The sequence below is a fragment of the Podarcis liolepis genome, assembly GCF_965112155.1.
Source record: "Podarcis liolepis genome assembly, chromosome: 7".
In the NCBI taxonomy this organism is placed as follows: Eukaryota; Metazoa; Chordata; class Lepidosauria; order Squamata; family Lacertidae; genus Podarcis; species Podarcis liolepis.
In genome coordinates, this window is record NC_139561.1 from 91,110,285 (window position 1) to 91,136,942 (window position 26,658).

Genomic DNA, 26,658 nt, shown 5'->3' on the forward strand with positions numbered 1-26,658 from the left:
TTTTTTCCCCAACAACCATTTTTATTAAAGTGTAAATCCAGGCAAAGATTGAGAACCGGCTCACGCCAACCCCGTCGTTGGCCGGGATGGGTATGGCAGAAAGTGGAGCGTCCCGGGAGAAAGAAAGAAACATAAAAAGGTGCGTAGAGGTCGATTGTGTGCTCTGGCCAGCTTTGGGCACCTGTTTAAGACGGAGCCTTTCTCCTGGAGAAAGAAGGTGTTCCTCCAAGGCTGGTGGGTCCGTGTCAACTTTCCCTTAAGAAATAAATTCAGCAGGCAGGGAGGGAGACCGGGGAGGGTGGCACTAGGGTAAGAAAGGGGCCTTAGCCCAGCCCGCCCCCCCAAACAGCCACAGCTTCCTGGAATTCCCTTGGGCAACAGGAAGGGTGCCGCCCTCCAAGCTGTGCCAACTATGCCCAAGGACGGCAGCCACCCAGAGGACTATGCTGGGAGAACGGACGTCTCTGGCACGCAGTTAGCAAAGGGGGGGTTGACTGGAGAAGGCAAGTGGCTTTCTGTCGTGTCCAGGCCATGGCAGGCGGGGGGGGGGGAGGTGAGAGGTCAGGAGGGTCTCTTTGGGAAGGGGTGGGTGGGCAGCTGGAGGGAAGGAAAGGGGCAGAAGGAGGAGGAGGTATGTGTGGGTGTATATATATCCGTGTGTGTGTGGAAGGGGGTCAGAGCAGGAGAGGGGGGTTCATTCATTCGGCTTTCGCTTTGGCCGTCGGCAGCTTCGACAGCATCCTAGGAAGGAAAGGAGAGAGAGACGAAATTAAGCCAGTAGCGAGTGGAAAGAGTTTTTTGCTTTTAAAAAAAATTATCTGCAGGACATCGTCTAGAATAAAACACCATATTTTCGCTCTGTAAGACGCACCAGACCACAAGACGCACCTAGTTTTTGGAGGAGGAAAACAAGAAAAAAAATATTCTGAATCTCAGAAGCCAGAACAGCAAGAGGGATCGCTGCGCAGTGAAAGCAGCAATCCCTCTTGCTGTTCTGGCTTCTGGGTTAGCTGCGCAGCCTGCATTCACTCCATAAGACGCACACACATTTCCCCTTACTTTTTAGGAGGGAGAAAGTGAGTCTTATAGAGCAAAAAATACGGTAGCTTACTAGGGAAATGCTGAAGTTGCCCTTTGGGGTGCCTCAGGGTCAATTTTTCTATGGTAGCCCAAATCTCAGTTGTACGGGAGTATGTACAGTGGTACCTCTAGATGCGAACGGGATCCGTTCCGGAGCCCCGTTCGCATCCAGAAGCGAAGGCAACCCGCTTCTGCAGGGAAAACCCACAAACAGGATCCGCGCACAACACTCTCCCTTCCTGCCGTTTCCAGCAACTGATGTTCAGAAGCATCGCTGCCTCTGACACTGGAGGGCAGCACAGAGGCATCACAGCTAGTAGCCAGGAGAAGCCCTCTCTTCCTCCATGAAATTGTTCAATCCTCTTTCAAGCCAATCAGAGTTGGTAGCTGTCACTGCTTCCTGTGGCAGGGCGTTCCGTAGTCTATTTCCCCCTTTTGAACTATTGGCCCACCCGACAACACAGCGTACACATTTATGCAGGTTTAATCCACGAATGAATCAAGTCGATGCACATTCCAAGAGCTCTGCAAACAGGTGACAGCTCTGAGTTTAAGCCGGTGAGCACATTCCCTTGGCAGCAGCCCAGTCCCCACACCTAAAGCGAAATGCACATTAAGGACTTAATCCAGATGTGAAATTCTGGGGGACGAACTGAAGGGACAGAATACCCAAATCCTGTCTGTGAAATCACCCCAGGCTTCAATAATCACCCCAGGCCTCAAAACTGTCCCAAACTCCTTTTGTCTTCTTTTCTCTGCTCTCCGCTGCTCCATCACAAGATGCTGTGCATGGGCAAAGTGTTACTTTTAAAGGCTAATGAATAGGCTCTGTTCATAGCAGGCCTGAGAAACGAGTCTTATCTCATTCTAGTTGCAACACATCTGAACACGCTGAACGCAAGGCTCTCACCACCCCCCCTTTCCTGCCAAGAGTCCACAATAGTCCCAAGACAGCTTTCTGTTCATGCTCAAAGGAACTCATGGGCAGGACTCTGGAAGGAGGAGAAAGGGGGAGGGAACTGGAAGGGGTATATATGCTTGTGCACATGACTGTGAACTCGTGCATGCTTTTTGTGACTTATCACACTTGCTCCTTCTACCAGTTCATGGATGGTAGAAATAAAAGCCTTTTCTCCGAAACTATTCCTTGAGTGTCTGTTGACTCCCACTTCCCTTTCCCAGGTGCAATATTTTTCCCACCCGAGGGCAAAGCCTCATAAGGCTACAGAACGAGAGGGGAAACTCAAAACACTTTCGCATCTCCTTTTTGTGTGTGCAAGTTTCTTTGAGGCTTGTGGTTGAAAACAGGATGTGAGTCCAGACAAACTTGTGGTCTGGGGGCAGCGAGGCCAGTTCTTCTTAAATGCTTCTGAACTTCCTCACGGCAGGTGAGTGCTAGAGGCGACGGGTGGTCCCCCCACCCTCAAATTCGAGAGCACACTGGTGCAACTTCCACCAGTCCCAACTTTGCCTGTGACCAGCAGGGTGATCAATTAACATAGAAACATCTAACTATGGTCTTCTGCAACCTGGTGCCCCCTCCAGGTGTGCTGATTGGGGCCTGGGGAGACATGGTCATCCAAAACATCTGGAGAGGGCACCGGGTTGGCAGAGTCTGCTCTGGCTATTGCAGGAGGGGTAGGAAAGCTGCTTCCCTTGCCAATGCTTATCTGAAGGGCCTGCCTCCATAATTTATTCGTCCCGAACAAGGACTGGTAGCAGTGGCCCAGTGTGCCACCAGGGGGTGCTGTGGGGCTAGGGTATATACACAGAAACCCCATACGCTATTCAGTTTCTGAAAATTCATTGCACCCACGGGTGACGCTCTCTTCCAAACAGCAGTGAAATAGGAGCCAAAGTCATGCAGTGCTTGGAGTCGTGGGCTAGGTAGAGGTAAAGGTAAAGGGACCCCTGACCATTAGGTCCAGTCGTAGACGACTCTGGGGTTGCGGCGCTCATCTTGCTTTATTGGCCAAGGGAGCCGGCGTACAGCTTCCAGGTCATGTGGCCAGCTGGACTAAGCCGCTTCTGGCGAACCAGAGCAGCGCACGGAAATGCCGTTTACCTTCCAGCCGGAGTGGTACCTATTTACCGTATTTTTCGCCCTATAGGACACACTTTTACCCCTCCAAAAATGAAGGGGAAATTTGTGTGCATCCTATGGGGCGAATGCAGGCTTTCACTGAAGCCTGGAGAGCGAGAGGCATTGGTGCGCACCAACCCCTCTCCCTCTCCAGGCTTCAGGAAGCTATCCGCAAGCCTTGGGAGTCTGGCGGGAGTTCCCGCTGGGCTCCCTAGGCTTGCGGATAGCAGCCTGCATCCTGAAGCCTCTGGTGTGCTGAGCACCTTAGAGACCAACTAAGTTTGTTCTGGGTGTAAGCTTTTGTGTGTATGCACATTTCTCCAGAAAGTGAAATATAAATGAATATAAATATAAAGGTGAGATATCAATGCAATTCAAAGGCAAAGGTAATGAAGAGGACCTGGCTTGAGAGCAGTACATGTGAAAAGGATCTAGGAGTCTTGGTTGACCACAAACTTGACATGAGCCAACAGTGTGACGCGGCAGCTAAAAAAGCCAATGCAATTCTGGGCTGCATCAATAGGAGTATAGCATCTAGATCAAGGGAAGTAATAGTGCCACTGTATTCTGCTCTGGTCAGACCTCACCTGGAGTACTGTGTCCAGTTCTGGGCACCACAATTCAAGAAGGACACTGACAAACTGGAACGTGTCCAGAGGAGGGCAACCAAAATGGTCAAAAGCCTGGAAACGATGCCTTATGAGGAACGGCTAAGGGAGCTGGGCATGTTTAGCCTGGAGAAGAGGAGGTTAAGGGGTGATATGATAGCCATGTTCAAATATATAAAAGGATGCCACATAGAGGAGGGAGAAAGGTTGTTTTCTGCTGCTCCAGAGAAGCGGACACGGAGCAATGGATCCAAACTACAAGAAAGAAGATTCCACCTAAACATTAGGAAGAACTTCCTGACAGTAAGAGCTGTTTGACAGTGGAATTTGCTGCCAAGGAGTGTGGTGGAGTCTCCTCCTTTGGAGGTCTTTAAGCAGAGGCTTGACAACCATATGTCAGGAGTGCTCTGATGGTGTTTCCTGCTTGGCAGGGGGTTGGACTCGATGGCCCTTGTGGTCTCTTCCAACTCTAGGATTCTATGATTCTAGGACAGCAGAGTTATGGGGGTGCTGCTTGGCCCGCAAGCTTGACCAAAGGCAGGACTTGAAATGCAGAAGGCGAACCCCGCAGAGGAAATCAAAATTCCCACTTGGGGTTGGGGGAATCGAACTGTTATCCCCTTTGACCAAGGATCCAGGCCTGGTGGGCAATGGAAAGATTTGGTGGCCCCCTCCCCAGCTGAGGAAGAAGCAAGGAAAAGAGGCAGGGGCAAAGGAGAGAAAATACCCCCCACCCAAAAAAAACCCCACAACTTACTTTGCTCTGAGGTTACTCAACTGGTTCCTCACCAGCCCCACGTACTGGTCAATCTGTGCCTGGAGAGAGGAAAAGGGAAAAGGGTCTGTTGTGAGCGGAGATTTGCTGGAAATGCCAGGAAGACGTTCAGGCTCCAGGATATGTCTGTGCGTGCTTTAAAGAGGCTGCTTCCTTCAGGTGTCACTCCATACATGCTCAGAGGCACGCTGGCCTTCCACCGGTATGTTTGAAAAGCTGCTTTCCAGAGAAATCGAAAGGCACTCAGCAGCTGCTTAAGGGGTTCCTAGACTTGCATGCAATCCATGCCCAAACATCAGAAGCACACGGTTTTCTTGGAAGAATCCTGGGAACTGTAGTTTGCACACTCCTGGAGCACCTTAATAAATGAACTACAGCTCCCAGGGTTCTTTGCCCAGTGAGAGAGGGCAAAACAAGGAATATGCAAGAACATGTCAGTGATGGGCAGGTCTGAACCCAGTAGATCTTCGTGCAGACCTTAGTCAATCAGGGTCATAACAAGGATGGGGGACAGCTGACCCTGCCCTCAAATGCTGTTGGCCCTCAGCTCCACAATGGTCAGTAATTATGGGAGTTCAGATGTCTTCTAAAAGTCTGGTAGGTGTTGTTCTCTTTGACATCTGGTGGGAGGGCGTTCCACAGGGCGGGCGCCACCACCGAGAAGGCCCTCTGCCTGGTTCCCTGTAGCTTGGCTGCTTCTCGCAGCGAGGGAACTGCTAGAGGCCCTCGGCGCTGGAACTCAAGTGTCCAGGCAGAACGATGTAGGTGGAGACACTCCTTCAGGTATACTGGGCCTTTGAGGCAGTTTAGGGTTTTAAAGGTCAGCACCAACACTTCAAGGGCTTTGATGTCAGCAGAAGGGGCCGCCGCACCTTAAAGGAACTGAATTTTCCCTTGGGTAAAGTCTCCCAATTCCAGCTACACTCCCCCCCCCCTTCATTGCCCAGGACACCCACCTGATGTTGCCTGTACAGCAGAGGGAAGGTAAATGCACTTATCACACCTGCAGAAAGGAGAATAAAGAAAAATGAGAGTAAAAATCTGCCACACTGCTCCCTGACTTTCTTCCCCACCCTGATACCCTAACCGAGAGAGACCTTGCAACTGGGCTGTTAACTGGCCTGCCGCCCCCACCCACCCCAGCTCATCTTGTCTCTTTCAAGCAAATCTAAGAGGCAATAGCAGGGAACCATGGCAGATTCTCCAGTGGTAGTTTAAAAAAACCTAAAACTGCCTTTAGTCAAAAGCCTCCCCCCCTTTTTAACAGCAGTAGGAAACGGTTGCAATAATGAACCGTTGGTGTAAACTCCCCACCCCAAAATATATATACCGTACTTTTCTATGTATACGACACCCCCATGTATAAGACACCCCCTTTTGGGGGGACTCAAATTTAAGAAAATGGGGGGAGATGGCACAGAGTTGAGCTTTTTTGCAGAGGAATTTTAAAATATATATATACATTTTTATTGGTTTTTTAAAACATATCATTTAACCTAACTTCTTATCTTATACAATATTTTAGACTTCCGTCAACAACTTCTGAAGATTTTCTGTTCTTTATTACTTGTTCTGCATTTCTTAATTTCTCTATTACTTTTAATTATCCTTAACTAATAATTCTCATCAAAGTCTTTTTCAAGTAGTCCTCCTTACAGAACTTCCTGCGGTCCTGCTAGTGCAATCCGTTTATTACAACTGTTCTTCAAATAGTCCAAATATTTACTTTTTAGCAGAGGATTTTAGGGGTGGTTGCTGAAAACCTCTCACGCATCGCAAAATTCGCCTCTCATCTGCGCCCTCGCCGGCAGAAGCTGACAAACGCCCGCCCTATTGAAGCAGCGTCAGTCAGTCAACGCCACCCGTTGACGCAGCAACCAATAACACGCACAATAGCTGCTAACAGCTGCGGCATCAACCAATCAAACATCCACCCTATGCACTCCCCATGTATAAGACAACTTTTTTTTTTTGCATGATTTTTAAAGGGAAAAAATACTAGTCTTATACACAGAAAAGTACGGTACAGTCATACCTCATGTTACATTTGCTTCATGTTACGTCAAGGGTGCAATGAGATTAAGGGCCACTATCTGAACGATAATCTTGGTTATTTGATTGCTCTTTTTACCAATTGCTGTCTTTTTTATTTGTATATATTTTATTTGTATACCGTATCTTTCACTCCATAAGACACACTTTTTCCCTCCTAAAAAGTAAGGGGAAATGTGTGTGCGTATTATGGAGCGAATGCAGGGGGGAGGCAGGCAGGAAAAGCCCCCAGGAGCCATACACAAGCTCCGCGCGGCTCTTGGGGGCTTTTCCCCAGGAGGGAGAAGGGACTGACACGTAGAAAAGCCCGCAGGAGCCAAACGCTCCTTAAAGGGTGTGCGGCTCCTGTGGGCTTTTGTGGGAGGTGGGGGAATTGCAGTAGTTGCGCGCAGCCTCTCCCGGCTGGATGGATCCTGCTCGCTGTCTTGGCTTCTTTGCTCTTTGGGGCTGGGGGGGGACGACCCGGGCTTCCCCCAGCAGCCCCGAGAAGCTCTGGGAGAAGCGGACAGGCTTTCTTGATTTCCCCCTCTAAAAACTAGGTGCGCCTTATGGTCCGGTGTGCCTTATGGAGTGAAAAATACGGTATATTGCGTGTTTTATGTTGCTATGGCCGTCGTCTAATGCGAATAAAGTTTCTTATCTTATTGTTACGTTCTTTCAGGTTACGTCCCGCGGTGACCCGGAAGGACCAGAAAGCGTTACTTCCGGGTTCGCTGCTCGTGCATGCGCAGAAACGCTAAATTGTGCTTCGTGCATGCGCACAAGCGCCAAATCGCGCCGCGCACCTGCGCAGATACGGCGCTTCAGGTTGTGCTCTTTCCATGTTGTGAATGGGCCTCCGGAACGGATCCCGTTCGCAACCAGAGGTACCACTGTATATATCTGGCAGGGCACCTGTGTCATAAATGCAACAGGTGGTGTTTTGTGACAAAGCTTCACCAGCTGCTCTTAAAGGCGCAGGAGACTTTTCTCCCTGACTTCTTCTGCCTAGTCCAGGGGTCTGCAACCTTTAAGACAAAAAGAGCCACTTGGACCCGTTTCCGAAGAAAAAAAATCTGGGAGCCGCAAAACTCCTCATTATAAAAATAACTTTTTTGTCACTTTTTTATTATTTCTTTGTTTGACCCCTCAGAATTACTGCTCCTCATAGAAATAAATGTTAAATTAACAAGTTACCTTTTTGTGTGTGTGTGTTCTTCACTCCCCTTCAAAACAGTGACCAGCGTACATGCCCCCTTTCAATGCAGTGACCAGCGTACATGCCCCTTACAATGTAGCGGGCGGGCGGGAAGGTGACGTCGGGACGGTGCGTGACTAACGCACGCACCGCCCCCATGCGACGTCACAGCCAGTACAGCGCCCGCCAGAGTGGGGAGTGTCGGGACGCACAATGCGCCTCCTCCCCTCGCTAGTATCCGCCCCGGAGCCGCAGCAAAGGTGTAAAAGAGCCACATGCGGCTCCGGAGCCGCGGGTTGCAGACCCCTGGACTAGTCCAAGGTGGCGCAGTGAATCTCGACTGAACCACTGAGACCGCCTGCAAGGCTGTTGTTCCTTGTTCCCCCAGTTGGTGGGGTCCTCTCCTCTCTGCCCCAGCCCTGAGATGCGTTTCTCCTTGCCCAGCCCACGGCCTTACCCAGTATCAGCAAAGTCAGCCCATTGAAGACGGCTCCCACGTAGGTGAGGATGTAGAACAGGAAAGCAAACTGAGAAGCAACGGGGGAGAAAAGAAAAGGACTCAGGAGGTTATATTTTCTGAGAATCCTCTGGAAAAACAATCTCTCAAAGGACCTGTTGATGGCATTTTACCATTGTGCTGTGGTGAGTGTCTTAACTTATGGTCTGTGTGTGTGGTTTGGGAGCTGCACAGTCAGGGAAAAAGCAATGCTGTCCAGGGTTGTAAAGACTGCGGAGAGAATAATTGGGTGCACTCTTCCCACCTTGGATCAAATCTACACTCCCAGGTGCCATAAGAAAGCTGCAGAGATAGCGCAGGATAGTGCGCACCCCGGAAATGATCTCTTTCAGCTTCTGCCTTCTGGAAGAAGGTACAGGGTTATAAAGACCAGGACTAGCCGCCTGAGAAACAGTTTCTACGCAAATGCGATTCTGGTTCTAAATGCAGCATAAGGAGTCTCTATAGTATATTGCATTTTAAAATGGGGTTTGAGAGGTTTTAGGGGCTTTTGAATGTTTTATGTAGCTTTTCAATTTCATTGTTCTGTATGGGACAAGGACAATAAAGATATCGTATATTGTATATATATATATCGTTAGGCTCAGAAAAAGTTCTGAGACCAGCTGGAGTGCAATCTTGGGAGCCGTGCCCCGTCCCCATCCAGCTGTGTCCCTGGTGAGATCGGAACCCGTTCCCCTCTCCAAACACACACACACACACACACACACACACACACCCCAGCATCCGCCACAGAGGGTGTAGTGCTTAGAGTGTCAGACTAGGAACCGGAAGAGCAGAGTTCGAATCCCCCCACTAGGCCATGAAGCTTGTTGGGTGACCTTGGGGGCCAGTAATTTGGCTTGCTCTCGTTCTGACCTACCCCGCAGGGTTGTTGTGAGGATAAAATAGGGAGCAGCAGAACCATGGACACCCCCTTCGGCTCCCTGGAGGAAAGGTACAATAATCTTTATTGTCATTGTCTCATACAGAACAACAAAATTGAAAAATCGGCATAAGATATTCAAAAACCAACAAGCCTGCTATCCCTACCTGGTTAGCCCCCTAAAAACTCTGATACCCCATTTTTAAATACAATATACTCCCATAGAGACTCCTTAGGTAAAGGTAAAGGGACCCCTGACCATTAGGTCCAGTCGTGGCCGACTCTGGGGTTGCGGCGCTCATCTCGCTTTACTGGCCGAGGGAGCCTGCGTACAGCTTCCGGGTCATGTGGCCAGCAGGACTAAGCCGCTTCTGGCGAACCAGAGCAGTGCACGGAAACGCCGTTTACCTTCCCGCCGGAGCGGTACCTATTTATCTACTTGCACTTTGACGTGCTTTCAAACTGCTAGGTGGGCAGGAGCAGGGACCGAGCAACGGGAGCTCACCCCGTCGAGGGGATTCGAACCACCGACCTTCTGATCAGCAAGCCCTAGGCTCTGTGGTTTAACCCACAGCACCACCCGCGTCCCCTTAGAGAGTCCCCTAAGAGACTCCTTACACTGCGTTTAAAACCAGGTGGGATGTAGATGGAACAACAGCACGAAATATAAAATAAATATGTGACACGCCAGGCTAATTGCACCTTCAGGCTGTCGGCAACAACTGGTGGTGCTTGGACCAGGTCTGTTGACATCAGCACACATGGCCATCTTAGGGCCTATTCATGTCAGAGGGTCTACTCTTGAGTTGGATTTAATCGGACGTATCTCTCGGCCAACCGGGCCCTGCTCCGTGACAGCTGAGCGGAACCTCCACATCCAGGGGCAGTTCAGCCCGACTCCTCCTTACCTTAATGGACTCCACCAAGTCATCCACCAGGAAGAGGCGCTGGAGGGACTTGGTGCCCGACGTGACGTAGAAGACGACCCTCTCCGTGAGGCGCTCCAGCTGTTCCTTCGACAGCCCCAAGTCGGCGTCCAGCTGGGCCCTGGCAAGGATAGGATGGGTGGGTGAGCAAACGTCAGGTGACCTTGTCAAAGGCAACCTTAAGAAGCACCCCTTGGCAGATCCCTGGCTGCACAGCTCAAATTATACTCCTCCAAAGTGGTATGGGAGCGGGTTGGGCTAGATGAGCTCTGGGGAGCCCTTCCAAGTCTATGATCCTGTGGTATGCTTTTGCAGCTGCTCTCCTGGAGAGAGGGGGATTTACTGGGAAGCAAGGTGCAGGGGGATTTTGGGGGTGCCATTCAAGGATGGAAGGCTGAGCCCCAGGCAGAAGGCAGTGAGTGTGTGAGTGTCTGGAGGCAGTTGGAAGATGGATGGCGGCTAAGAGATTGAGATTGAATCCTGACAAGACAGAAGTACTGTTTTAGAGGGCAGGAGGCAGGCGGTTGTGGAGGACTCCCTGGTCCTGAATGGGACAACTGTGCCCCCTGAAGGACCAGGTGCGCAGCCTGGGAGTCATTTTGGACTCACAGCTGTCCATGGAGGCGCAGGTTAAATTCTGTGTCCAGGGCAGCTGTCTACCAGCTTCATCTGGTACGCAGGCTGAGACCCTCCCTGCCTGCAGACTGTCTCGCCAGAGTAGTGCATGCTCTAGTTATCTCCCGCTTGGACTACTGCAATGCACTCTACGTGGGGCTCCCTTTGAAGGTGACCCGGAAACTACAACTAATCCAAAATGCGGCAGCTGGACTGGTGACTGGGAGCGGCCGCCGAGACTATATAATGCCAGTCTTGAAAGACCTACATTGGCTCCCAGTACGTTTCCGAGCACAATTCAAAGTGTTAGTACTGACCTTTAAAGCCCTAAACGGCCTCGGTCCTGTATACCTGAAGGAGCGTCTCCACCCCCATTGTTCTGCCCGGACACTGAGGTCCAGCTCCGAGGGCCTTCTGGCGGTTCCCTCATTGCGAGAAGTGAGGTTACAGGGAACCAGGCAGAGGGCCTTCTCGGTAGTGGCACCCACCCTGTGAAACGCCCTCCCAGCAGATGTCAAAGAGAAAAATAAGTACCAAACTTTTAGAAGACATCTGAAGGCAGCCCTGTTTAGAGAAGTTTAGGGAAGCATGCCTGGCATGCTCTGGTCCATGGGGTCACAAAGAGTCGGACACGACTAAACGCCTAAATAACAACAACAAATCTTATATTTTGGAAATATACATCCAGGTTTTTTTCCTTTAATTTTGTTGGGGCCTCCAAGAGAGTGGGGCCCTAAGCTATCGCTTGTTTAGCTTATACGTAAATCTGGCACTGCGGCCTGCCTTTTCCTAAGCCAGACCATTGCTCCGATGATGGAAGGGGCAGGATGGAGGGAAGGGAGGCAGACAGCAGGGGGCGCCAGAGCCAAGGACTGGTGGAACCAACGTTGTCGTTTAGTCGTGTCCGACTCTTCATGACTCCATGGACCTAGGTTGTGTATTTACAGCCTCTATGCCAAGCAGAGACATCACCTTGCCGACAAAGGTCCGTATAGTTCAAGCTCTGATTTTCCCAGTAGTGATGTATGGAAGTGAGAGCTGGACCACAAAGAAGGCTGATCGCCAAAGAATGGATGCTTTTGAATTATGGTGCTGGAGGAGACTCTTGAGAGTCCCATGGACTGCAAGAAGACCAAACCTCTCCATTCTGAAGGAAATCAGCCCTGAGCGCTCACTGAAAGGACAGATCCTGAAGCTGAGGCTCCAATCCTTTGGCCACCTCATGAGAAGATAAGACTCTCTGGAAAAGACCCTGATGTTGGGAAAGATGGAGGGCACAAGGAGAAGGGGACGACAGAGGACGAGATGGTGGGACAGTGTCATAGAAGCTACCAGCATGACTTTGACCAAACTGCGGGAGGCAGTGGAAGACAGGAGTACCTGGTGTGCTCTGGTCCAGGGGGTCATGAAGAGTCGGACACGACTAAACAACAACAACAACAATGGGGCTGGTGGGTGCCTTGTGGTTCACTCACTGGAAAGGGTTGTGTCCCTCCCCTCGGTGGATGGCGAGTAGTATTTTGCTGTAAACCCTGAGAGAGATGGTGACGCTGAGGGCCGCCAGGGAGACATAGGAGGCCACGCTGATGATGCTGAAGTGGAGCAGGCACAGCAGGGCCACCATCAAGGCGGTGAAGACGAACGCCGACTTGCGGGTGTCGCGCCAGTACACCAAGTCTGCCACTGCAAGCAAAAGAGAAAAAACAGCTGCATGATGCTGCGGAGAGAGATTAAAAACCACCCATCTTGCTAGTCCTCATGACCAGTGCCGGATTTATGTACAGTGGTGCCTCGGGTTACATACGCTTCAGGTTACAGACTCTGCTAACCCAGAAATAGTACCTCGGGTTAAGAACTTTGCTTTAGGATGAGAACAGAAATTGTGCTCCTGTGGCGCAGCAGCAGCAGCGGGAGACCCCATTAGCTAAAGTGGTGCTTCAGGTTAAGAACAGTTTCAGGTTAAGAACGGACCTCCAGAATGAATTAAGTTCTTAACCCGAGGTACCACTTTATAAGCTAAGCAAGCTCTAGCTTAGGGCCCCACTTTTTTGGGGCCCCCCCAAAAAAATGTAAAGGAAAAACAACAACTGGATGTACATTTCCAAAATAGAAGATAAAAAACAAATAAATTAAAACCTACATACAGCAACAATGTTTTGTGTTGTGTAGGCTCCTGTGATGTAAGTCATGGGCCCTGCCTGCTCCCTCAAATATCACTGCTTTGCTCCTTTCTCTATATAGGGTGCCTACATTCTGCATGGACTGGTTGCACGGCAACATGTGCAAATGGCTTGAGATAACTAAAGGTAAAGGGACCCCTGACCATTAGGTCCAGTCGTGGCCGACTCTGGGGTTGCGGCGCTCATCTCGCTTTATTGCCCAAGGGAGCCGGCGTACAGTCATGTGGCCAGCATGACTAAGCCGCTTCTGGCGAACCAGAGCAGGGCACGGAAACGTTTACCTTCTTGCCAGAGCGGTACCTATTTATCTACTTGCACTTTGACGTGCTTTCGAACTGCTAGGTTGGAAGGAGCAGGGACCGAGCAAGGGGAGCTCACCCTGTCGCAGGGATTCGAACCGCTGACCTTCTGATCGGCAAGCCCTAGGCTCTGTGGTTTAGACCACAGCGCCACCCGTGTCCCTGAGATACCTATTAGGCTCATAAATTACCATATAGCATATATTCAACACAAAAAACAGCGGCAATTTGTTGTTGACAAAGGACAGCTGGACATATAAAGGGCCTCACTACCTTCAGTAGCTTAGGGCCTCATGAAACCTAAATCTGGCCCTGCTCTTGACACCGAATCCCTGCCACTGCAGGGAGAAAGCGAAGCAAGCAACAGCAACTTCATTGTGCTGTAGAGAGAACCACCCATGTTGCTAGACCTCATGAAGGTGTAGGGATTTGCAACATAGCAGGCAAGAAAAGGGAAGCAGGAGGCACTAAAACAGGGGTCAGCAAACTTTTTCAGCAGGGGGCCGGTCCACTGTCCCTCAGACCATGTGGTGGGCTGGACCATATTTTGAAAAAAAAATAAAAATGAATGAACTCCTATGCCCCACAAATAACCCAGAGATGCATTTTTAATAAAAGCACACATTCTACTCATGTAAAAACACACTGATTCCCGGACCGTCCGTGGGCCGGATTGAGAAGGCGATTGGGTCGGATCCGGCCCCCAGGCCTTAGTTTGCCTACCTAGTTTCAGAACCACCATGAGGGATCGAGCAACATCATCATCTCAGGTCTGAAATTTAAAGCACTGGCTTTTCAACGCACTCCAAAACTTTTCTAGACCCTGCCTGCTTGGTTCCTTAAACTCGCCCCAGTGCCCCCCTACCCCGCCCTATAAAAAGCATTATTCAGAATAGCAGTTTGCAAGACCCGCTGAAAAAGGCAATACAGTAACATAATCTGATTCAAAATAGTGGCAGAGGTTGAAAAAAAGAAACTGCAGAAAGGAAATCTTTTGTAATATAGTCCAAAACCGAGTTGAAGGGAAGTCAAATAAGGATGTGTTGTTGAATTACTGTATGTTCTTTTTTTTATGTTTGTTGTTGTTTTGTCTTTGTTTGGTGTCGTATAGCTAATTGAAACTAATAAAAAGAAGTTAACAAAAAAACAAAATAGTTGTAGATCAATTGCACATTTGTTCCAAATCCAATTGAAACTATTTGATTTCAATAATTCAACCAAGCTGGGGAACTTGCAGCGCGAACACTGTACGCCCAAAGATGGGAAGAAGGAGAAGTTCCAACCGAGGAAGAACAGCTTTTGAAAAGGCGGAGGATGCAGAACTGGCAAGAGGACAGGCAAGATTAGAGACCAAAACGACGAAAAAGTTCCTTGAGGACTGGAGACCTTTCACTGAGCTTTTAAAGAACTAAAATAGCAGGATGAAAACACGAGCAGGGCTCGAATTATGAGCAACTGTGTTAATTAGTGAGATAAATAGGTAAAATGAATGAATGGAATAGCATTTCCGAAGGGAAATAGGGAAAGCGTGGAAGGGGAGGGCGGGAAGTGAGTGGATAAAGTAAAGGTAAAGGTAAAGGGACCCCTGACCATTAGGTCCAGTCACGGACAACTCTGGGGTTGCGGCGCTCATCTCGCTTTATTGGCTGAGGGAGCCAGCGTACAGCTTCCAGGTCATGTGGCCAGCAGGACTAAGCCGCTTCTGGTGAACCAGAGCAGCACACGGAAACGCCGTTTACCTTCCCGCCAGAGTGGTACCTATTTATCTACTTGCACTTTAACGTGCTTTCGCACTGCTAGGTTGGCAGGAGCAGGGACCGAGCAGCGGGAGCTCACCCCGTTGCGGGGATTCGAACCACCGACCTTCTGATCGGCAAGTCCTAGGCTCTGTGGTTTAACCCACAGTGCCACCCATGTCCCGAGTGGATAAAGTAATTCACAGTAAAAACAAGAAAACCGAGGCACTTGATCCAGTGATAGCAGGTTTTCTGCCTGTGACCGGGGAGGCAGAGCACAGCCATGGCTGCTATGAGGCATCGACAGCCTTTTCCTCCTCCATGAATTTGTCTAGTCCTCTTTGAAAGCCACCAAACTCGGTGGCCATCCCTGTGTCCTGGGGGAGTGATGCCCCGGCCCCTGTCCAGCTTTCTCCAACCAGCAGGTTCTGTGGCCGCAGGAGATCCCATGAGGCAGAGGTGAGAGGTCTCCTATCTGCCCCGGGCACTCACCCCTGACTCAGGGTTAAGGTGGGTCACGCTGGCTAAGGGGGAAAACTCAGCACTCCAGGAGAAGAAATCAATCCTCTTCTGACCGCCCCACCCACTCCAAGTGTAACGGCCGCATCCTGCACTTATGTTTCGAAGGAGGGAGCTGCCAGCTGGAAGCTGCTCTTTTGGACGCAGGAGACCCTGCTTCCTCAACCCAGAGGCTGCCGCTACACCCCAGCAATGGGGAAAGCACTCTGCACATGGTCAGGGGCACCCTGGCTTTCCTCCCTAATCATTGCCATTGTTGCACTTGGTTATATCCCAGACAAACTGAAAACAACACAGCTCAAAGCACAGAAAGCTAAAAAAACCCACCAAGGTTGAAAACTTAAGTGAACTCTAATAGAATTAAAGCAACGTGTTGTGTGAAAATTCAGATCTGAAAAACAACACAAAGGCCTGTTGGAATAAATAGTTTTCCACCTGCCAGGGGAAGGACAGCAAGGAGGGAGCCAGCCTGGCGTCCCTAGGCAGGGAGTTCCAAAGTTGCCTGGGAGGTGCTACCACAGAGAAGGCCCTGCATCCCCAGGAGCCTCCCTCCCCATGAAGAAGCCTGAGGCTTGGATTTGGACTGGGATCCGAACTCAGGGCTCCAAAGCCCAACCAATCCTCACTGTGGCTTTGCGGTGGCTTTTCCTCCCTCTTCCGCCCTGCCCTCCAAGCTCAAGGGGAGCTGGCCCTGCTACGGTTCCACCTAATCCCTGTCTCGCATTTGTAAGAACTCGGGTCTTTTATTGCGGCAGAACCTACCCTTTGGAACTCCTTGCCTAGTGATATCTGGCAGGCCGCCTTCAGCGTCCTCTTTCTGGCACCTGCTAAAAGAATCCTTGTTTGGATAACCCAGGTGCCTGGGAAGCCAGTGCGAGTTTTCTGTTAACTGTTATTTTAACGTTCCAAAAGAATGGTTGCCGTTCATTCTTCTGCCCAATCCTTTCAGTGTCTTCTCTGCAAACTGCTCTGAGGGTTGCTTTCGTTTCACAGTCCGCCTGGGTGTACGTTCAATGGAATAAATCCATAAATAAGGGGAGGCCACGCCTTTCCGACAGGATGAATCGGAGAGTCCGTGCTGGGCTGAAAGGTTTGGGTGAGTTTGCAAGCCTGCAGGTAGACAGCAGCTGCCAGTCAGAGCAGACAACGCTGGACCCAAGGCTCCTCTAGCAACAAGCATCTTCCTATATGTGCTCAGGTGCGGATTCAGGAACAAAGGAAAGGGCCTCACGCCAGATCATAGAATCCTAGAATCCTAGAGTTGGAAGAGACCCCAAGGGCCATCGAGTCCAACCCCCTGCCAAGCAGGAAACACCATCAGAGCACTCCTGACATATGGTTGTCAAGCCTCTGCTTAAAGACCTCCAAAGGAGGAGACTCCACCACACTCCTGGGCAGCAAATTCCACTGTCAAACAGCTCTTACTGTCAGGAAGTTCTTCCTAATGTTTAGGTGGATCATGTTATTTGTCTTTTCCATCCGGCTCAGCCTTGTCTACTCTGACTGACAGCTGCTCTCCAGGGTCTTGGGCAAATGGTAAAAGGCTTAAACCACTCGCTATCTATTCTCCTTTATAATAAATAATAATAAATTTTATTTATTCCCCCCCCTCCCCGGCCAGAGCCGGGCTCAGGGCAGCTAACACCAATAAAATCACAGTGAAAACATAATAGGGGGAAAAGGGAAAACACCCCAATTTAAAATACAGGTTAAAATGCAATTTAAAATGCAGCCTTCATTTTAAAATAGCTGATAAAGCCTTGCCCAATCCTGTGCCTTCCAGATGTCCCAAACTACAACTCCCAGGTGTAGCATCGGGAGATGGGAGTTGCAGTTTGGGACACCCGGAGGGCGCTGGGTTGGGGAAGGGAATCCTTGCGGTTGGCCCCAGCGATCCCGGAGGACGGCGGAGGAGGAGGAGGATGGAAAAAGAACCCAAATGCCTGCAGCTGTCAGAAGTATCACACACACACTCCTCCCTGTTCAACCCCTATAACTGACAGCCCCAAATGTCAGGCAGGCAACTCAGCGAGGAAAAGAGAGGCTGCGATGGGAGGGGGGGCGGAAAAAGGCAGGCCCTGGCTGCAGGGATTTGGGGGGGGGGTCCCACCTACCTACCCACCCACCTCCTATGGCACCCGCATCACGCCCCAAAACGTTGCCTCCCCTGATCTCAACACCCCCCCATGCCATATAGGATGCCCTTGTCCATCAAAACAGCAGCACACAGCTTCTATGGATCGGGTCCACTTTCCTCCCAGATCTTCCCTCCTCCCGTGTCGAAGTAGCCCAATTGCCAGACCCTCGGTTGACACAGCCCCCCCAATCTTTCTCCCTGGCAAGAAATCCCCCTTTTCAGAGGTCCTTCCACCCATCTTTTAAACTCCACCCAGCTCTGCGCCTCCTTGGGGGGTATAGATATATTTTTAAGTGTGTTTTTTTGGGGGGGGGTGTTTCCTACCTCTGTTAGCCATGGCGAGCCCCTTTTTCTCGCAGATCCAAGACTCGTCGCGGCTCTGCGGAAACCTCTCACGAGCGTCTGGCTGGAGGAGGGGCGCCCAGTCCTGGGAGGGGGGTGTCGGGGCAGAGGAGGGGGGGCTATTTATAGCTGACGAATCCCAGCTGCCATTTACCGTCACAGAATCTCCTGCCTTGGCTTGCTCAGAGAGGGTTCCGATCACTTGGAGGTGGGGGCGGGGAGGCCAAAGGGAGGGAGGCAAACACCCAAATTCAGGGGGGGCGGGGCGGCTGGGAGATGGTCATTTTAGGGTGTTGCAGGAATTTATGTATAGGTTGGGGGGGTTGCCCCTCCAGCAGATATCATGCACATGCAGCCCACTACCAAAACCAGAAAAATCGCTTTTGTGACTTCTGTGATTTGTCCCCACAAAACACTTCATCACAGTTTCTTCCTGTCTATTCCAAGGGCCTTTGCTGCACGATACCAAATGTAAGAATTCACTGATAAATGCATCTATGTACTGGCTCACTGGGACAACTTCAGAAATTCATAGAGACATGTGAGCTCAGCTACTCAGCAGCCCCTCTGCCTGAGTGATAATTCCTGGCCTCCTGATACCTGAGTGCCAGACAGGTAGCCCTTCCAGAAAGAACAAACCCAGATGAAGACAAAAGGGTGTGATGAACTTGGCTGGGAAACAGGGAAATGTAAATGTCTCTTTTGATACACTTGATGGGTGTTTGGTGGAGGGCAAGGGGAACCATGGGGCAGGGTCCAGGATGCTCAGATTACGGCCACCAGACCTCCCCTTTCATGATGTATGAGTGATGTAGTTTGGGGGGGGGGTGTAACATGGGGATGAACAGCTAATAAAAGTTTGGAGGCTCCTTTGTTCGGGGCTTCCATCTTGTTCCACCTGGTGGCAGGTGGGAGTCCTGTCGCGACAGCCTTCAATAAAGACCAAGCCTCCTGGCTGCTGTTTTGCTCTGGTATTCCTAGCTGGGGCCCTGTTTTTTTGTCCAAGGGAGCCCTCAGATTTCTCCGTTAAAAGGGGGGCACTCCTGGTTTCCATCTGCAGCCAAACAAGGGGTGAGTTTTCCCTCTCTCCTGAAGCTGAATGTTGGAACGTTCAGGGCATATTTTTAAAAAAGGTTCTTCCTCAAGCAGCGCAGATTGGACTGTGGAACTCCCTGCCACTTGGAGGTTAGGGACATCCACCAACCTGGATGGCTTTAAAAGAGGATTGGCCAAATTCGGGGAGGCAGCAATGCTTCTGAATGTCAGTTCCTGGGAACTGCAGGGCGGTAGAGGGCTCTTGTGTTCGAATCCTGCCTGGGAGCTTTCCAACGGGGCATCTGGGCTGCCTCTGTGAGGACAAAGATTCTGGACTGGGTGTGCCCTTGACCTGACCCAGCAGCCAGGATTTTCTTCCGTTCTGATGGAACCTCCAGCTCCAGAGGCAGTCTACCCAGAATCCTAGGTTTTGTGAAAACAGGATGGGACTTTTTCTTGACCCAAACCAAGCTCCTCTTAAACAGCTGCTTTTCTGCAACACGCTTTTAACGCACGATGTCAGAGGAATTAAAGACCCAGAAACTACAACTAATCCAGAATGCAGCAGCTAGACTGGTGACTGGGAGCGGCTGCTGAGACCACATAACAACGGTCTTGAAAGACCTACATTGGCTCCCAGTACGTTTCCGAGCGCAATTCAAAGTGTTGGTGCTGACCTTGAAAGCCCTAAACGGCCTCGGCCCAGTATACCTGAAGGAGCATCTCCACCCCCACCGTTCAGCCCGGACACTGAGGTCCAGCTCCGAGGGCCTTCTGGCGGTTCCCTCACTGTGAGAAGTGAGGTTACAGGGAACCAGGCAGAGGGCCTTCTCAGTGGTGGCACCCGCCCTGTGGAACGCCCTCCCATCAGATGTTAAAGAGAACAACTACCAGACTTTTAGAAGACATCTGAAGGCAGCCCTGTTTAGGGAAGCTTTTAATGTTTAACAGACCACTGTATTTTAATACTTTGTTGGAAGCCGCCCAGGGTGGCTGGGGAAACCCAGCCAGATGGGTGGGGTATAAATAATAAATTATTATTATTATTATTATTATTATTATTATTATTATTATTATTATTATTATTATTATTATCATCATGCCAACAAAGGTCCGTATAGTTCAAGCTATGGTTTTCCCAGTAGTGATGTATGGAAGTGAGAGCTGGACCGTAAAGAAGGCTGATTGCCGAAGAATGGATGCTTTTGAATTCTGGTGCTGGAGGAGACTCTTGAGAGTCCCATGGACTGCAAGAAGATCAAACCTCTCCATTCTGAAGGAAATCAGCCCTGAGTGCTCACTGGAAGGACAGATCCTGAAGCTGAGGCTCCAAGACTTTGGCCACCTCCTGAGAAGAGAAGACTCCCTGGAAAAGACCCTGATGTTGGGAAAGATGGAGGGCCCAAGGAGAAGGGGACGACAGAGGACGAGATGGTGGGACAGTGTTCTCGAAGCTACCAGTGTGAGTTTGACCCAACTGTGGGAGGCAGTGGAAGACAGGAGTGCCAGGCGCGCTCTGGTCCAGGGGGTCACGAAGAGGCGGACACGACTAAATGCCTAAACAACAACAATTATTATTATTATTACTACTACTACTACTTCCGGATTAAACACAAAACTGGGCTTTTGTGCCCCCAAATAGACTCTGGGTGTGCACACATCACCAGGAGATTATATTCTCTCCGCAATGCTTCAGTTCCTCATTTATCTTGCTTTGTGCAGCTCTGTTTAAAGGGACTGGGAGCCGGGAGCCAGGAACGGGGAGCCAACGCCAGCCTTGCAGAGCAGGGCTGCGTGTGTGAGAGAGGAAGACAAAGAGCGTTCCTTCTCAGGTGCTCTGCTCAGCCGCAGAGTCAGCTGCCGTGCGAGAGAGGGGGGTGGTGAGGGGAGAGAGAGGAATATTTGGGAGTCACACGCAGGAGACCCTCCTGGCTCCAATTCCTGCTCCGCTCAGCACAGAAGCTATTTTTACTCGCTGACTCGACTCGGCTACCATCCCGGTCCGGGCAAGTTGCCAGGGGGGGTGAGTAGGGATGTTTTCTGGGCGAAGAAGGCCTTACTAGGCCAACGCCATGAAAGCTCAGGCATGGCGGGAAGGGGGGGGAGATGCTAGAAAGCCACAGACGCCCCCCCTCCCCCCTAAAATCTTTTTTTTTTTAAATGCTTTTTATTGATTTTTCATTTAATACCTCCCCACTAATATCCATGGGCGGCAGCTCACGAGTTGCAGAATAAGGCCTCTAGCTAAGCAGACAGCTTGGAGGTTTCCCTTCCTTTCATTTTAATATGCAAGTTTGTAGTCCTCATTGAGGCAGCCAGGAAAAAAAAAAGCAACACCCTGCAAATTCTCCGCAAAAAAGCTATTAAGGAACGGCACCTCATCATTCTCCGGTCACATTCACAGCATACAGGGCAGTGATACAGTCACAGTTTTCCCCTCTCCTAAAGAATATTGGGAGTTATAGTTTGGGGTGCCAAATGTTCTTTGGCAGCGCCCCTAACCCCCCTCGCAGCGCTACCATTCCCAGAGCTCCCTGGGGAGAGGAGCTGACTGTTTTAGCCGCTCTGGGAATTGTAGCGCAGCCGACGCCTTGTCTGAACACGCCGCCAGCGGTTCGCTCACCTACGGGGCAGTTTTCCAGAGTGTTCCCTGATTGGTCCGCCTCTCCTTGACGCTGCTCTGAGATGGGCGCCCGGTCTTCTTCCTCCTCCTCCTCTTCCTCCCTCTGCTCTACCTCCTCGTCCCACGATGGGTTTTGGCAGAACTCGGATGAGGTCAGTGATGGGTGCTGGGTGGTGTCAGCATCGCAGGGGGCGCCCGGTTCCGGGTGGGGCGCTAAGGCGTCGGGTGGCGTCGGGTCCTCCAGGGAAGTTTCTGGGGGAAAGCAGACAGCACCAGAAGGGTCACAACGCTTTTTATTCCTCTTAGAATCGTAGAATTCCTAAATGACAGACCTGATAAGAAACCACTCAGGCGATACGGTGAAAAAAGGACTGCTTCCAAAAACTAAAATATGGTTCCAAAAACAATACTTTGTTTTGCCCAGCCCAGATTAATTTCACAGTTCTGTGGGAGAAATTGGTGTTAACCAGGGGTCAGCAAACTTTTTCAGCAGGTGGCCGGTCCACTGTCCCTCAGACCTTGTGGGGGCCGGACTATATTTTGGGTGAAAAAATGAACGAATTCCTATGCCCCACAAATAACCCAGAGATGCATTTTAAATAAAAGGACACATTCTACTCATGTAAAAAGACGCTGATTCCCAGAATGTCTGTGGGCCGGATTGAGAAGGCGATTGGGCCTGATCCGGCCCCTGGGCCTTAGTTTGCCTACCCATGATGTTAACAAATGAATACAGAATATTCGCTACTTAAGGAAAGTATTGAAACCGCAAAGAGATAGAGGGAAGTTAACCAAAATAGAAGGGATTCAAACCAGTTTTCCGGAACAGAAAGAAAGGAAGGAAGGAAGGAAGGAAGGAAGGAAGGAAGGAAGGAAGGAAGGAAAAAGAATACAAACGTAATCTCTTTCTGGGAACATGGCGTATAGAATAATCAAATCACTGTTCGTATCCTTTGAATAATTTGGTGTATTTGATCAATTCCCCCCCCCTTCCTTTTTCTCTTTCTTCTTTTTATATTCCTTTTATATCTTTATTTTTGTTTGTTTTGTATTTTTTCTTTTTAGTTCAAATATTTGGATGTTATGTTTAATATATGCTTCCTTTGTAAATTTTTAAAATGCAATAAAGAATAAAAAAAAATAGAATCGTAGAATTGTTCGGTTGGAAGGGACCCCCACGGATACTCTATTCTAACCCCCGGCCATCCAGGAATCACGTGGTATGGATGAATTGATCTGGAATCACTACCTTGCCTCCTAGTTGTTTATGATATCACACTTTTACACAGACAGAGATAGAGATAGATATGTCGCAAATCTCTTTAATGCTTCTATGGTTGAGATCTGTATAGGGGCAGATCTTCGTTCTCAGTGCCTCAGATCTTACCAAGTAGAGGCACATTTATACAAACAATTGATCGCCTGCAATTTATCTCTCTATCTCTTTAAATAGGAATATTCACAAATAAAATATCAGAGAAGTTTGTAACAGCTGCACGTAAAAGCCAGTAGGTACCCAAACATACCCCTGTGTTGCAAAAGAGAACCTCAACAATGTTTAGGCAACACGATGACCATATACATACGTAATAGACAATCTTTATAGAATTCCGTCAAACAACAACAAGTTCAAAATGAAATCTCAGACTCAAAGTCTCTGAAAGTCTTTAAACGAAGAGAGGTACCAAACTCTGTACGATGAAAGACAAGCTGTGAAGCTTTGTGTATTCAGCAAATATAATGTCCAACACTGAACAGAGATTCCGGATATTGACTGCTGTTTCACATGAGCACTGCTCCACAGCATTTGATATTTTCATTCACATATATGCATTCAAAATAAGATGGGTTTATGAAACAATTAGGGACGTGGGTGGCGCTGTGAGTTAAACTACAGAGCCTAGGGCTTGCCGATCAGAAGGTCGGCGGTTCGAATCCCCGCGACGGAGTGAACTCCCGTTGCTCAGTCCCTGCTCCTGCCAACCTAGCAGTTCAAAAGCACGTCAAAATGCAAGTAGATAAATAGGTACCACTCCGGCGGGAAGGTAAACAGCGTTTCTGTGCGCTGCTCTGGTTTGCCAGAAGCGGCTTAGTCATGCTGGCCACATGACCCGGAAGCTGTACGCTGGCTCCCTCGGCCAGTAAAGCGAGATGAGCGCCACAACCCCAGAGTCAGTCACGAATGGAACTAATGGCCAGGGGTCCCTTTACCTTTACAGTGGTACCTCGGGTTAAGTACTTAATTCGTTCTGGAGGTTTGTTCTTAACCTGAAACTGTGCTTAACCTGAAGCACCACTTTAGCTAATGGGGCCTCCCGCTGCTGCCGCACCGCTGGAGCACAATTTCTGTTCTCATCCTGAAGCAAAGTTACTATTTCTGGGTTAGCGGAGTCTGTAACCTGAAGCGAATGTAACCTGATGCGTATGTAAGCCGAGGTACCACTGTACCTTTATGAAACAATTCCATATTCTCCCACCACGCTGACAAAGATCTACAAAACAGCTTATCTTTCATCGTACAAATCTGATGGAATTCTATAAGGATTGTCTAAACATTGCTTAAACATTGCACGTAAAAACCATACGGTAACAACCAAGCTTAAAAGGATTTCAAAAAACAACAACATTGTTTTTAAAGACACCAGAGGCCTTTTCCTTGCGTGGGCAAAGAAGCAAAGGCGAGAGTCGTGTTTCGTGGCCACGGTTCCACCCCAAGGCGTCCCCTCCCGCTTCCCCTGGGGTGCCCATTTCTGGGTACCCCTCCCCGTACCTGAAGAGGACTCGCTGCTTCTGCTGCTGCTGCTGCTCTGGCCCCCCACCAGTGCCTGCGCCAGGGGGCTGTGCCTCCCCTGCGCCCCCTCTCCTTCCCCTCGGTCTGCTTCCTCCACGGAGCCAGCATGGGCTTCCCAGCCCAAAAAAGGGTCCAGTCCTTGGCCGTCGCCCGGAGGGGGCGCCCCCTCTCCCTCGGGGGACGGACAGAGGCTGGGGATATTCTCCAAACTGTCCCCCAGCGCCGGCACAAAGGTCTCGCAGGTGTCCGTTCGCGGCAGCGGGGCCCGCGCCCGGCGGGTCTGGGAGTCTCGCCTGCCCCGGGGGGCGTGCTCCCCCAGCGTCGGGCTGCTGTTGAGGGGCCCCGCGATGGTGATGTAGGAAAAAGTCAGCTCCCGGGGGGTCCCCCACTCCAGAGACACCTCCTCGTCTTCCTCGTCCTCCGAGAACTCCCTCGCCGTCTGTAGTTCAGGGAAGTCGGATTCATCGTTGCCACCTGGGGAGGGAAAAACGTCACGGGTGTCCCTTGCAGGTACAAGATCACCTCCATCTGGACGCAATTGCCCCCCCCCCGGTCATTTCTCTTCCCTTTGTGTTGGTGGTCACAGTGTGTGTGTGTGTGTGTGTGTTTGTCTCCGTAAACTTTTACACATCACTTGGGAAGACAGGCAAACTAAAATCAATGTATTGGAAGAAGCAAAGATCATCAGTGTTGAAGCAATGATTCTTCAACATCAACTTCGTTGGACTGGTCATGTTTTGCGGATGCCTAAGCAACTACTCTATTCCCAACTTAAAAATGGAAAGCGTAATGCTGGTGGTCAACAAAAGAGGTTCAAAGACTCTCTCAAGGCAAATCTAAAAAATGCAGTTTAAACCTCGACAACCAGGAAACACTGGACCGCGAGCGCTCCAGTTGGAGAACAGCCTTTACCAAAGGCTTTGAAGACACTCGAACTCAGGACAAAAGGGGGAAAGGCGCTAAGAGGAAGGCACACTTGGCAAATCCACTCCGTGATCAGCTCCTGCCCAGAAACCAATGTCCCCACTGTGGAAGGACGTGTGGGTCCAGAATTGGCCTCCACAGTCACTTATGGACTCATTGTTAAAACCGTGTTTGTGTGTGTTTATAATTTATTTTTACTGAGTTTTTACTAATACAAAAAGAAAAAAGAAAGTACACCCTACAAATACAACAATATACACACAAAAATTACTATTTACACAAACATGAATCCTTCCCAACCCCTTTACATTCCTGCCACCACACTCCTCAACTTCCCTCCACCACAACTTCCTTATCTTTTAAATTCGATACCATCATTGCACGCTTTGGGTTTTGATCATCTAGTCCAAGGCAGGAATATGCAGCTGTCCCAAACGGGGATCAAACCTGCAACCTTGGCCTTATCAGCACCGCGCTCTAACCAACTGAGCTCTAATACTTTGTTATCTCTTTGGAGCTGCACTTTGCCCTTTTGTCCTTCCAGCCTGTGACACTTTCTGATTTACATATTGCACTGTTTGTTTTCTTTCTCTAAGAAACCTGGGACCATCTCAAGTAGGGTCTTAACCAGGGTTTGCGAGCTCAGTCTTGGCATAGCTGTCAGCTTTTCCCTTTTTTAAAAGGAAATTCCCTTATTCCAAATAGGATTCCTCGCAAGAAAAAGGAAACGTTGACAGCTATGGGTCTTGGGCAGCTGTGCAAAACGTCCCGGAGTTACTCACCATCTGTGGAGTCAGGTGTGGTGGAAGCGGTAGACGGCGACTCTTCTGCAAAAGACAGAAGGAAGACCTTAGAACCCAGAGCCACTAACACACACACACTTTTAGTAATGCACGACAAGGAGGCTGACATTGGACCCTGGTTCGAATCTCGGCGACGCCATGAATTCATCACATGGGCTTGCCAATCAGAAGGTCGGTGGTTTGAATCCCTGCGACGGGGTGAGCGCCTGTTGCTCAGTCCCTGCTCCTGCCAACCTAACAGTTCGAAAGCACGTTGACGTGCAAGTAGATAAATAGGTACTGCTCCGGTGGGAAGGTAAACGGCATTTCCGTGTGCTGCTCTGGTTCGCCAGAAGCGGCTTAGTCCTGCTGGCCACATGACCCGGAAGCTGTACGCCGGCTCCCTCGGCCAATAAAGCGAGATGAGCGCCACAACCCCAGAGTCGGTTACGACTGGACCTAATGGTCAGGGGTCCCTTTACCTTTACTCTTATCGGCCAGAGCTTTTTTCAAGACATTCTTGAACTGGAGTTGGTGGGGTTGAATCTCTGGTCCCTACGCAGGTAAAATGCATGCTCTCCCGATGACATCA

General features: G+C 50.0%; 1 protein-coding gene and 1 long non-coding RNA gene across 2 annotated transcripts in view; one reads left to right on the plus strand and one right to left on the minus strand.

The window, feature by feature from the left end:
* RTN2 (reticulon 2) overlaps positions 1–26,658 on the minus strand; it is a 34,674-nt gene continuing 8,016 nt past the window's right edge. Inside the window, exons 2-10 of the mRNA XM_083516280.1 lie at positions 26,067–26,111; positions 24,340–24,834; positions 21,570–21,821; positions 12,174–12,381; positions 10,066–10,204; positions 8,233–8,302; positions 5,503–5,549; positions 4,529–4,587; positions 1–741 (exon numbers count right to left, since the gene is read on the minus strand). Of these exons, the coding sequence (XP_083372406.1) occupies positions 699–741; positions 4,529–4,587; positions 5,503–5,549; positions 8,233–8,302; positions 10,066–10,204; positions 12,174–12,381; positions 21,570–21,821; positions 24,340–24,834; positions 26,067–26,111 (1,358 nt within the window). The 3' untranslated portion in view covers positions 1–698. The remainder of the gene's footprint in view (positions 742–4,528; positions 4,588–5,502; positions 5,550–8,232; positions 8,303–10,065; positions 10,205–12,173; positions 12,382–21,569; positions 21,822–24,339; positions 24,835–26,066; positions 26,112–26,658) is intronic.
* LOC310712949 overlaps positions 20,066–26,658 on the plus strand; it is a 2,318,697-nt gene continuing 2,312,104 nt past the window's right edge. The window contains exon 1 of the long non-coding RNA XR_014529032.1: positions 20,066–20,239. This is a non-coding gene — a long non-coding RNA (uncharacterized lncRNA). The remainder of the gene's footprint in view (positions 20,240–26,658) is intronic.